The 13,448-nt window shown below is 49.2% G+C and overlaps 1 protein-coding gene across 1 annotated transcript; it reads left to right on the top strand.

Moving 5' to 3' along the window:
• The first annotated feature begins 664 nt into the window (after positions 1-664).
• LOC128063231 (putative killer cell immunoglobulin-like receptor like protein KIR3DP1) lies at positions 665-7,802 on the top strand. The gene is given in 9 exon segments (XM_052655883.1): positions 665-698; positions 839-874; positions 2,026-2,304; positions 3,228-3,527; positions 4,610-4,909; positions 5,860-5,910; positions 6,646-6,768; positions 7,486-7,538; positions 7,647-7,802. Coding segments are annotated over 9 exon segments (1,332 nt in total).
• The last annotated feature ends 5,646 nt before the right edge of the window (positions 7,803-13,448 follow it).

The following is a 13,448-nucleotide window of genomic DNA, read 5'->3' as shown; positions in this document are numbered from 1 at the left end:
ATGGATGACCAACAAGGACCTACTGTATAAAACAGAGAATTCTACTTAATATTCTGTAACTACATAAGTGGGAAAAGAATTTGAAAAGCAAGAGATGCATGTATATGTATAACTGAATCACTTTGCTGTACACCTGAAACTAACACAGTTAGTTTCTTAATCACATATATTACAGTGCAGAATTTTTTCATATTTTCAAAGAGCCATAATACACATGTCTGGTCCTCTCATAAGAATGCAGAATCAAAGTCTCTATTAATGAGTCTTTAATTGGCAATCTGCACTGAGCCTGACATACGAGGTGGGAACATCTGGTTTGTCTTCTGTGAAGAGTTAAGGTGAATGAGATTTATCATGAGCTTGGGAAAAGCATCTTGCATGGTATACATTGAATCACAGTTACTACTTCTTAAAGGCAGCAAGATCTGTTCGAATCCTCTTACGTTGACAGCATTTAGAGAAACAAAAAGTGATGCTCGGGTCACGAGGCGGGCTCAGTGAGGCAGCTCAGGTCAGACTTCCATCCCTGGTGTGAGTACAGGCTGGCCATCTTCCCATGTGACGTGAACCAGGCTGACTGTACCAACAAAACCGACTGTCTTCCGCATCCTGTGACTCTGTCAGCTTTGCTCAGTTCTGCCTCCTGTCTCACAGAAGCAGAGCCATGTGCCCCACACTCCTCAGCCTCCTGAGTCTCGGTGAGTCTGAAAAGACAGTCAGAAAGGGTTATGGTGGAAGTCGGGGGGTCCTCGCACCACTGACCAGGTTCCCTGGATGAGGGTGCAAGGAGCGTGGGGTCCCTCAGAACAAGCCATCTCTGACGGGGTTTTCCTCCTAGGATTCTGTGTGAGTCTGAGGATCTGGGCAGCTGTGGGTGAGTCCTCCCCATCCCTTATTTCTCTTTTGAGCAGAGCAGTTGCAGCTGATGCAGATGACACTGGGGGCTGGGGTGAGACCCCTGTCAGTACAGTGAGAGCCATGTGTCCTGTGGGTCCCAGGTCCTCCTATTGTCATTGATACTCATCTTCACTCTCTCCAGAGGTTAGCCCAGCTCTGGACTCTGGACCTGAAGGCACATTGTGAAGTCTGGGAGCTGGGAGCTAGGCCCACTGAGTGCCATTTCAATCATGAGAGGGGAGCAAGAGCCTGCACCCCACAGACCCCTCTTGGACAAGGTGGCTCATGGCCTCTCCATCCAGCCTTTGACAGGATCTGCAGGAGCACCCACTAGAGCTGACCCCAGGGAAGGGTCAGGACATCAGGCAGGGCCTCCTGGACCTTGTCACAGATCTGATGTAGGTTACCTAACAAAGGAGCGAGGTTCAAGGTTTACTTCCATTTTGCAGGCAAGTGGGTTTTCACTGCTTAGTTGTGTTAGTGTTAGTCGCTCTGTCGAGTCCAAATCTTTGTGACCCCATGGACCATAGGTCACCAGGCTCCTCTGTCCATGGGATTCTCCAGGCAGGAATGCAGGAGTGGGTTGCCATTTCCTTAACCAGGGGATCTTGCCAACTCAGAGACTGAACCCTGCTCTCCTGCATTGCAGGAAGATTCTTTACCATTTGAGCTACAACAAATGCAACAGGGAAGTCCTTTCCCTTCTTGTCCAGGCATCAATTTTTTTGGTGATATTTTCTTTTGCCTGCATTGTGAAGCTTGCAGGATCTTAGTTCCCTGATCAGGGATTCAACTCGGGCCCTTGGCAGAGAAAGTGCTGAGTCCTAACAACTGGACCACCAGGAAATCCCCAATGATTTGTGTTTTGAGAGAAAGTTTCTGAACATTTTGTCAACCCAAGGAGTGAAGAATTATTTCCGAGAATCGTATTCTTAGAACCTCATGATGTCTGTCCTGCGTTGACTGTGTCTCTGTCTATCCCCAGGCCCCAGGTGTCCCTGAGCATCAGGCTGATGCACTTTAGGGGAGGAGAGTTGGAAGAATTGAAGGGGAAGTGCCCACAAGGGCAGTGGGGAGAGGGGATCATTCCTATTTTTCTCTCAAAGCCTGTGTCTCCTTCTCTCCTAGGTGAATATGAGAAGCCCTCTTTGTCAGCCTGGCCAAGCCCTGTGGTTCCCTTAGGGCAGGCTGTGACTCTTCAGTGTCACTCCGGTCCTCCATTTGTGATATTCAGACTGTTCAAAAGAGATGGGGCCCGTTTGCGCAAGCTCCAGGAACAACAGTTCAACACCTTCACCCTTGGCCCGGTGACCAGAGAACATGCCGGGTCCTACACATGTTCTGGAGCCAACTTGTCTCGCTCTGTGCGGTCCAATGTCAGTGACCCCCTGCCAATTGTGGTCACAGGTAGGAGGGGTGCAGCCCAGCCTGGGACATCCGTGCCTGCAGGCAATCCTACCCTAGGTCCATGTGCCCATGCAGCCAAGACATCCTCAGGACTCCCAGCCAGAACTGAAGCAAGGAAAGAGAAAAGTCTGAGAGTTTAAACTCAGGGTGTTAAATAGAGGGATGTGTTCCCCTGGTTCAGGAAGGAGGAGCCTCCCTAGGCATTAGACAGGATGCTGCCACTGCCTGCCAACTGGGAGGATGAGGGGGGATCCTATTCCAGCACCTGTCACCCAGTAGGGAGCTCTAATCCCATATGAAGGAGCTGGGGTCCCAGTTAAGACCAAGTCAGCCCAGGAATGTCTCCAGAGGCGTGAAGTGGGGGTCAGAGGTGGGGAAATGTTCACTTTTTTCTCTACCTCCTTCCCAATCTCCTGCCAATCATCACCCACATTCTAGGAAACGAGTGTGAAGGGAGCCAAGTATGTATTATACCTGGTATGTATTCTACCAGAGAAGCAGACCCACCCCAGCCCCCACCATGCATAATAGGGATGGGATGAAGTTAAGAGCACTGCAACCCACTCCAGTATTCTCAACTGGAGAATCCCATGGACAGAGGAGCCTGGCAGGCTATGGTTCATGTGGTTGCAGAGTTGGACAGGACTGAAGTGTCTGAGTATGCATGCATGAAGCTGAGAGCAGATCCCACAGCTAAAGAGCTTAGAATAAACACAGAGGAGGCTGGAGGTCTTGAGCAAGGAGAAACAGAAAAGCATGAGCCAGAGCCTGAGAACAAGGCTAAAGAAATTGCAACAGAACAGACAGGAAGGGTCTTTGCTGCTTCATGGGGAGGTTTTTCACACCTTCAGATGTCGGGGGGGGGGGGGGGGCGGCACCAAGGTGTGGTGACTCACTGAAGCTCACACCCTGTTTGCTCCTAGGTGTGTCCACAAAACCCTCCATCTCAGCCCACCCAGGCCCTCTTGCGCGTGTGGGAGAGAATGTGATCCTCCGCTGTCACTCATCGATGCTGCTTGACAAATTCATCCTGCAGAAAAAAAGCAGCACAGGGCATTTCCAGAGTCGTGGAGAGACGTTCACTGGTGGGCATGCCTCAGCTGACTTCTTCATTGGCCCCATGACTTTGGCAAGTGCGGGCACGTACAGATGCTACGGCTCTGTCAGACACTCCCCCTATGAGTGGTCAGCCCCCAGCGACCCCGTGGACATCATCATCACAGGTGAGTGTGGCCAGACCAGTCCCTTCCGCTCTCTGTGTCACAGAAGGCCTGGTGTCCAGTCCAGCATCAGTAGTGGGAGAGAATGACAGGCGTGCAGAGACACTCACAAACTCGGGAGAGGGAGCAAACCAGAGAGAGAGGAGGTGTGAACACGGAAGGGAAAAGAGAACAGAGTCCCTGCCGTGTGCTGAGGGGAAGACACAGCTGGTGACAGAGGGAAGCAGCAAGAACATGAAAGATTGACCCATGGAGAAAAATGTACCAGAGCAGGGATGCGGGCAGTTCCCGCTCAGGCAGCCACCGATGGTGGTTAAGGGGTTGGTTTCCCACTTTCATGTCAGAGCTCTTTTCCTCAGTCAGCAGCACATGTGGTACCAGACAGCCTGCAGTCCAGCCCCTGGGTGATCAAGATGGAGGTCGACACCCTGACGTTGCTCAGCCTCTTGGTTTAACGCGTCCTTCTGCATAAAGTGGGGGCAGTTGTCCCTCCAACCCTCCCACTGAGGAGTCCCTTCCAGCTCCTGGGGGTGGGCATGGCAGCCCTGAACAAGCCCTCAAGAATGAGACAGTCAAAGATCAAAAGAGATTCTGGCAATTTCCACTCCATAATCTCTTCTTCTGGGTCAATGCCATGTTTTCTGATTGTCCCAGCAGTAGCGAGTAAGTTCCATTTATTTCAAGAAACCGCACATGTTTGATTTTTTAAATTTATTTTTCATTTATGTTTGTTGAAGTCTACTTGATTTAACATGTTGCTAATTCCTGTTGTACAACAGAGTGATTCAGTTATTCATATATATATATATATATATATATATACACTTTCTTTAAAAAAGGACATTAAATGACAATCCATTTGAAAAATTATCAATTTGTTCAAGAGGATTTTAAATGACACTCCATTTTTAAAGTTATTTCTGAAGTTTTCCCTGTGCTGGGTATCCCTTGCTGTGGGTCTTTCTCTCCTGGCAGTGGGCGGCCTTCTCACTGCAGTGCCTCTCTTGTTGCACACTTCGGGCTTTAGTCCTATACTTAGGACTAGAGTTACTTTGTGCTCTGAGATCAAGGTCTCTTCCTTGCAGGTCGGTCCAGGAAACCCTCTCTCTCAGCCCAGGGGGGCCCTGTGGTGAGGTCAGGAGAGAACGTGACCTTGGTCTGCAGCTCCGAGAGCGCCTATGACCAGTTCCATCTGCTCAGGGAGGGGGAGGACCTTGGGCACCCGTTCGCTGGAGGGCAGACCTCCCACGGAGCACTCCAGGCAGAGTTCCCTCTGGGTCCTGGGACCCCAGCCCACAGCGGGGTCTACAGGTGCTACGGCTCCTTCACTCGCTCTCCCTACTCATGGTCAGACTCCAGCGACCCACTGTTCCTGTCTGTCACAGGTGAGGAACCTCTTCCTGGCCCATGCTTTCTTGTTCCTGTTCAGTCTCTATGTTGTGTCCAACTCTCTGCCACCCTGTGGACTGCCGCACGACAGACTCCTCTGCCCTTCACGATCTCCTCCTCGTGGATCACAGCCTTGTAGTGGTGAAGTGGATAAGCCAGTCATGCAGGGCCTCCCAAGCCTGACAGGTCATAGTTAAGAGTCCTGACAAAACATGGTCCCCTGGAGGAGGAAATGGCAACCTACTCCAGCATTCTTGCCTGGATAACCCATGAAGATTCCCATGCTTTACATTATAGTAAATGAGATTGCCCTGGGCAAATCATCCATTTGGGTTTTTGCATAACATCTTACTGTATCATGAGCTCTATCTCAAGGGCTCCCTATTGGTGTCAGGGGAACCATAGCGTTTCTGGAGAAATGGAGGCAATGAGAACCAGAGAGGAAGAGAGATGGTAGATGGCATCTCAGCCCTCTTCCACCTCCTGTATGGATGCTCCACAGCAGAGTCCTGTCTATCCAGGCAAATACAGAAAAGGGTCAGGGTAGATCCATGGGGAGGAGAGGCTGGGCTGATTTGGGAAGATCAGAAATTGCCTTGGATCCTTGCTGTTAGTGTTTTCCCAGAAGCAGCTCTGACATACAGGAGATTCCCAATTAAGGAGCACAGACACTCATTCCCGGAGCAGAGAGGATGTCTCTAGCTTACAGCTGTCTTTCACCACCAGGCATATCCTTCCCGCCTCCTTCCACCATCCCATCTCCAGGATGGAGGGTCTACTCAGTGCTTTCACGGGGAGGGACTAGAAGCCCTCCCCTCCCCCATCAGTGCTCTGAGGGATGACAGAGTCAAGGACAGGCAGGAGGTCAACCTTCCAGAAACAACAGTCCACCTTCAGTCCGTATGAGGAAGGTTACTGTTCAGCCCTTCTGGCTTTTCTCCCCTAGGATCCACTACAAGTACTTACCCGTCACCCACGGTTCCACACACCACAGAAGGTAAGCAAGACGGTCTCCTATCTTAGCAAGTTTCTGAGAAGACAGGGGGCTCCTGTGTGAGTGTTGGCTCTGCCACCTCCCAGCTCTGTGACCTTGGGCTCCTCAATGTCCCTGTCATGTCAGCATTTGAGACCATGGTCTGCCTAGAACCAGAGGGGGCATTGAGCTTCTCATGCTCTGTGACTGGGAATTTCTAAATTGAACAAAGTCGGTCAGAGTGACTTAACCCCATACTAAGGGAGATGCTCACACTCCCTCCACCAGGATCTTTGGGGATGGATAGTGGGGCAGGCGGAGAATTTTAGGAAGCACCTTCAATATGTGTTATTCCTCTGTTAGTGTTTTGTGAACTAAGCATTCCACAGGTCAGAAATATGTGTCATATATTCTTGAGGATTCCATTCCAGGTCTATGTGGATGGAGGGGGAAATGTATTGTGGATTAAAGGGTCACATTCAACCAAAAACACCATGCCTTGTCATATGGGGCCGCAGACAAAAGCTGCATCCGTGCCCGGGGGACCTTGGTTCAGATGTCTGCTGGTCTCGCACAGCCTCTTTACTTTATCCACTGCTAGCATCTCTCCTGGATGCTTTGGTATCTCCTGGGAAGTGGAGACCATAACTGATCAGGTTGATAGATACTGACAGTTTGATGCAAGAATACAATAAATCCAGTGTGTAGGGGCGCAGTGTGTGCAAAGAATACTCATAACTTCCTTTTGCTTGTTGGCAGAAGCACCGCTTCCTCAAGAACACTCCAGCACATGGTATATTGTCCTTGGGCTTGTCATAGTTTTCACCTCTACCAGCATCTTCCTCGCTGCTCTTGTCTGTCACTGGTGTTCTACCCCAAATCGTAAGTCTGAAGAGGCGAGCTCAGCATCATCTGACCCAGGGGGAGGTGGGCTCATAGCAGAGAATGGCATTTTCAATTCCTATAGGTGAAAAACTGATTTCCATTGTTGTAATCCCTGATTGAACATCTTCCAGAGACCCATGGAATCCTGTTCTTTTTATGAAAATATGTACTGATTTATTCTTGGCGGCATGAAGTCTTGGCTGCAGCGTGGGGAATCCTCACTGTGGAGCTGGGGTGCAGTTCAAGGCTGCAGAGCTCGTGGGCTCAACAGTTGCAGCATTAAGGATAGTTGCTCCAGGCATGTGGGATCTCAGTTCTCCCACCAGGGATAGAACCCACCCTCCCTGAACTGGAAGGTTGACGCTTAATCCCTGGGCCACCAGGGACATTCCAAGCCCTGTTCTTCCCTTCAACTACAGCCATCCATTTTTCTGTCCTACATGATCTTGGGACTCTGCTGATATGTAGAAGAGCTGGGTCCACAACAGAAGACGTAGGATGGGTCCGTGGGTTTGCACAGGTTCCTGAGACAGTCCATGAATGGCTGGGCTTGTATATGGAATGTTTTGTTTTGTTTCATTTAGTGGAAAAGACAGGCTCAGCAACCTGGGGCACACCCTTGCCTTCTTCTAACTTTGATGTAACTATCAAAGTTACAGAGGTCTGAAATAACTGCATCCACCCTGAAGAGTCTTGACTCTCTTCCATTCACAGATGTTGCCATCATGCAAGGATAGCCCATGGAAGACAGAACAGTGAACGGTGAGGTGAGTCCTCCAGCCAAACCTTTGCCATAGTCTGAGCCCCTCCAATGCCCAGTGGCCCAGCCTTCGAAGATCACGTCTCAGTCCATCATCTGACCTCTCTCCTCTCAGGACTCTGCAGCAGAAGACGTGGTCTACGCTCACTTGGACCTCGGGACCCTCTCCGAGAGCCGGTCCACTCCCGCTCCCCTGAGGCCCATGCACCCCTCCGCCGAGCCCATTATCTATGAGGAATTCAACATAAACCAAGACCATGCTGAGCCCTGACCTGGCCCCATCCTCTGAGCACACAGAGTGTTACAAATCGAGGACCTAGATCTCTTGTTAAAGGGATTCCTCGTGGACACTCCTTCTCTTCCAAAGCAGCCCAATAGCTCTGAGATGAGGAGTGGAGTCCAAGAATTATGGTAACGTCTTCAAAAATCCCACCACCTCTTAATAATCTCCTTTCTATTCTAGAACTCTATTGTAACTATCTCACTGCTTGGGGAGATGCTATAATCAATCACTCATACTAGGTAGCTTATCATGATCACCCTACATTTTCTACAATTCTAATAAAGCATAAAAAACTTGCCAGTTGATTCTTCAAATTATTCAGTTTAAAATAAAACAAAACCAATAAAAGAAAAGCCCTCTTCAGTAACACTGTACAAGGGTAAACTTATTTGTAGGCTGAAACAGACGTGTAGACTTAGAGAACAAACTTAGAGTTACCAGAGGGAAAGAGTGGTGGGACAGATAGAGGGGAGTTTGGGATTGACACGTGAACACTGCTACATGTAAAATAAAATGCTTTCCATGAAAAAATAATAATGCTAGTTGTCAAAATAAAAAGATGAAGTATACTCTGTTTGAGATAGCCAAAGTGGTGCCACTAACCATATGAGGCTGAATACATGCATGCTAAGTCAACTCAGTCATGGCTGACTCTGGCGACCCATGGACTGTAGCCGCCCAGGCTCCTGTGTGCATGGGATTCTCCAGGCAAGAATCCTGGAATTGGTTTCCCTTCCCTTCTCCAGGGGATCTTCTCGGCCCATCGAACCCAGGTCTCTCATGTCTCTTGCAATGGCAGGCAGATTCTGCACCACTGAGCCTCCAGGGAAGCCCCCTCAGCTTTCTAAAAAGAACAAAGTCCTGACTTTTGAGAACATGGATTGACTTGGAGGGCATTATGCTTAGTGAAATAAGTCAGACAGGGAAAGAGAAATGCTGTATGTTTTCACTTATATGTGGAATCTAAACATCAAAATAGGGATTTCCTTGATGGCCCAGTGACTAAGACTCTGAGTTCGCAATGCAGGGGCTCCAGGTTCATTCCCTGGTCAGGGAACTAGATCCCACAAGCTACAACTAAAAAGATACCACATTCCACAACTCAGATCCGATGCATCTGAATAAACAATAATAAGTATTAAGAAAATAAAAATAGATGAACAAATATAACAAAAGAGAATCAGACTCACAGATTCAAAGAAGAAACTAGTGGTTACCAAGGGGAGAGAGGAGAGAGGAGAGGGGTGGGTGTGAGGGGCAGCAAAGTATGTAGAGTGGATTAAGAAACACCAACAACCATTTATAAAATAAATAACTCACAGGATTGTAATGTCCAGCACAGTGAATACAGTCAATATTTTATAAATTTTGTATTGTGTGTAATCTCTGAAAATACTGAATCACTATGTAATATACCTCTAACTAATATAATATTGTAAGCCAATTATCAGTTCAGTTCAGTCACTCAGTCGTGTTCAACTCTTTGAGACCCCATGAATCGCAGCACGCCAGGCCTCCCTGTCCATCACCAACTCCCGGAGGTCACTCAGACATGCATCCATCGAGTCAGTGATGCCATTCAGCCATCTCATCCTCTGTCGTCCCCTTCTTCCCCTGCGCCCAATCCCTCCCAGCATCAAAGTCTTTTCCAATGAGTCAACTCTTCGCGTGAGGTGGCCGAAGTACCGGAGTTTCAGCTTTAGCATCAATCCTTCCAAGGAAATCCCAGGCCAACTATACATAAATTATTAAAAATTGCTTCCTGTTCAAGGAACTTGGCCGTGCATACATAGAAAAGAAAATTCAATATAGGAAAACCCTTAAATTAAAAAAATCATGAAATTAGCATTTTCCATAAAGACAGTTTTACTGCAGACGTCATAGAGATGGTTGAACATTAAAGATAAAACATAATGCTTGGAAATTTTTTCAATAAAATATAATGCTTGGAATGAAATAAGAAAATCTATGAAAATCATATGAAGAATGAAAACAGAAAATAATTCAGTGCCTCAAAGTCAGAGCAGATTAGATTTGCAGCATACATTTTTGGTAAACTTGAAAATGTAGCCAAAGGTGGGTTGGGTCAGAGGTTGTGGTTCAAGTTTGTTAAACAATCTGAAGAGACAGAACTGGCCTTAAAATTTTCCAGGAAGCCCAATTCCTCCCTCAGCCAGGGCCCCCACACTCTGCCTTTTTTAAGGTAAGAAGAGCCTGTGTGAGTCACCTTTCTGTCCTGTGGTCAGCTTTCACACAGTGTTAGTTTGGGCGTCATCATAACATCCTGTGTACTCTTCAGGTCTGCTGAGCTGCTGCCTCCTGCTCAGGAGAAGCAGCACCATGCTGTCCATCATTGTCAGCCTGGCATGTCTTGAGTCCTGGAACGGAACAAAGCCTGGTGCAAATATTGACCTGGAGGGCTGGGTCCACCTTAACAGAGAGCCTTGCCTCCACAGGGGTGAAGTGGATCTTAATGGTTGGGTTCATCAAGGCTGAGCACCGTCCTTGCCAACAAGGCCCATAGAACAGGCCGGGGGAGTAGAAGGCCAGGTCTGACATGAGATGGATTATCCATCACGAGTCTTTCTTTCCAGGGTTCTTCTTGATCCAGAGCATCTGGGCACAAGAGGGTGAGTCTTTCCCCAAAACCGTGGTTGCCATCCACCTCAAGTAAGACTCTCCTGTAATGAGAGGGGAGATGGCACAGAAGGCAGGGTGACGGTCAACCATGGGAAGTCATTACCATATGAGGGTGAGTCTTCTGGAAGGTGAAAATGGGAGCCCAGGGTGGTTTTGATGGTAGAGAGTCTGCCTGCAGTGAGGGAGACCTGGGTTTGATCCCTGGGCTGGGAAGATCCCCTGGAGAAGGAAATGGCAAGCCACCCAAGTATTCTTGCCTGGACAATTCCATGGATACAAGAGTCTGGTGGGCTATAGCCCATGGGCTCACAAAGAGTCAGACACGACTGGTTGACTAACACTTTCAGGGAAATCTAGCCCCCAATTCTGGCCCAGAGACCCTCCCCCAGACACTCTTCCCTCTGCTCAGCCAGGCCCTATGGGCACCCACAGGAGACTGTGATGCTCAGAGCTGGGGTGACTGGGAGGGACTGGTGTTATCTGTAGACTGAGGGAAGGCAGCAGGGCCAGGGACAGAAGACCCTTGGAGGACATGTGATGGCTCCAGCTCTCCAGCAGTTCCATGGATGCATTGCAGAGAACTGCTGCTGCTGGCCTCCATTCAGAAGAAAGGGAGAACCTATGCCCTGCCCCCTGAGATTCCAGAGGGTTCTACCACAGACTCCATCATGTCCTGTGTTTCTCATGTGAGCTGACATCATTTCACTCACACAGGTTGTTCTTCCATTGGGTGTCTACTCTGTCTTGTTTTATAAAACAAATTTTACATCATCAACATCCAGGAAGAATCTGTTAGTTGACACTTGCTCAAAATTCTCAGGCTTCCCGGGTGGCTCAGTGGTGAAGAACCTGCCTGCAATGCAGGGGCTGCAGAAGGTGGGGGTTCAGTCCTGGGGTTGGAAGATCCCCTGGAGAAGGAAATGGCAACCCACCTCAGTATTCTTGCCTGGACAATCCCCATGCACAGAGGAGCCTGGCGGGCTACAGTCCACGGGGTCACAGGAGTCAGACACGGCTGAGCACACACACATACTCAAAATTCTCAGCAGATGTTTTTCGTGTAGGGTGTGCTATGCCTCTGTGGTGTGGGAATCTCCATGCAGCATGGGTTCCCCTGGTTTGAAAAGGAGCCTTAGAGATGTGGGAAAGGGGTGGGTCATCTGAGCCCAGCGAGGGGATGGGGTTCCCCATTTTCTACTGTAAACCATGCATTCTTCTCCCCCAGGTGATCACTACAAGCCCTCCCTGTCAGCCTGGCCAAGCCCTGGGATCCTCAAGGACAGCATGTGACTCTCTGGTCACTCCCCTCTCAGATTTGAAGGTTCAGGCAGCACAAGGGTGACAGAACCGATGTCCCTGATCTCCAGGCCATGATGCTCTGGAAGGACTTCCTCGTGGGCCCCATGACTGAAGCACACATGGGGACCCACAGGCGGCATATTCTGGAAGGACTTCCTCATGGCCCCGTGACTGAAGCACACGCGGGGACCCCCAGGCGTCATATTCTGGTAGGACTTCCTTGTGGGCTGTGACTGAAGCACACGCGGGGACCCTCAGGCGTCATGGTCACTACGGTCACCTCCTCCCTGCGTGGTCAGCACCCAGTGAGTCCTGGAGACTGTGGTCACAGGTCAGAGAGCTCTTGTCCAGAGAGGCCACCCATTGTCCCAGTTTCCCCGACCCCAGAGATTTCTGGTGGGAGTGTGAGTCAGGGTCCAGTCAGAACGACAGGAAGTGCTCCAGGCATTCTAGATAAAACGCTATTTAATAGAGAAAATTGGGTCCTGCAGTGGGGAGAATGATGGCACCCCATGATGCCCCCATCCTAAAACCCCAAGTCTACTATTGCTACGTCCCATTCCAAGGGAAATGAAACCACATGTGGAACTAAGGTTGGTAAGCAGAAGACCTTGAGACGAGTTGGTTTTCCTGCAGATGTTTCTGTGCTTTCGATCTCTCCCATTCTGAGTGGTTGGCACTCAGTGACTCTCTGGACATGGTGATCACAGGTGAGAATGTCAAGAGCTGGCATACAGACTGGATGTACCAGGATGTGGAAGCCCCAGGTGGTGGTGTGGGAGATGAGAGAAGATTGCTTTTCATGGAGAGAAACCAACTTGGTGAGAGTTGCATCCGACAGACAAAGGAAGAGGAGAAACAAGTACAGACCACCTGTTATGACAGAAGAGACAGAGGCAGGGGCAGAGACAGAGGAACTCAGAGATGGAGATAAAGAGTGAAGTGAGAGACACAGACAGAAGGGCAGGGAGAAGACAGGGTGCCCTTCCTCCCTGACTTTGTTCAGAGATCAGAAACAGTTTAGGAGCCTGGTTTCCATTTCAACTCTACACTCTCTTCTCTACTCAAGGAACCCAAGGATACACCATGTATCTGCCCAGGACTTCATGACTAGGTTGGTCTGTCTCAGGCTGTTTCCCCAGGAGTCCTAGTCCTCATGCCCCGGGTGACACACAGATACTGTGTTCACTCAGATGTGGCTTCGTTCCAGGTGGCTGAGCCACACTGTGCCCCAGGACCCCAAGGTCCCTGGTGACGGAGCCAAATGCCAGCTCCTGTATGTTGTGTGTTTCATGGGTTCTCATGCTGTATGCTCAGGCCACGTGCAACTTCACACCAAACGTTGTAAGATTATGAAGGTCAGAGCCCACAGACAGATGGAATCAGAGAGAAAACAGAGTCAATGGAAAGCAGAGGCAGAAACACAGACGCTGTGTGCACACAGAAAATAAGCCAGAGGGACTGGGGCAGTGGGAAAAACATCTAAAAACTAAAGGTAAATAGAAAGAAAAAGGGATAGAGAATTAACGAGAAAGAAGTGAGTGGACAGAGAAGTCCTAAAAATCAGAGACTTGGGAGGGTGGATGGGTGCAAAGATCGACGAAGTTGGTGATGTGGGGGTGGATCATAGGGATTACAAAAGAGAGCCAGGGAGACCAAGAGGCTGAGGAAGTCATGGAAGTGGAAATAGATGAT

Source organism: Budorcas taxicolor, chromosome 18, assembly GCF_023091745.1.
Source record: "Budorcas taxicolor isolate Tak-1 chromosome 18, Takin1.1, whole genome shotgun sequence".
NCBI classification, from domain to species: domain Eukaryota; kingdom Metazoa; phylum Chordata; class Mammalia; order Artiodactyla; family Bovidae; genus Budorcas; species Budorcas taxicolor.
The sequence above is the reverse complement of the archived record's forward strand: the minus strand, read 5'-3'. Positions and strand labels throughout refer to the sequence as shown.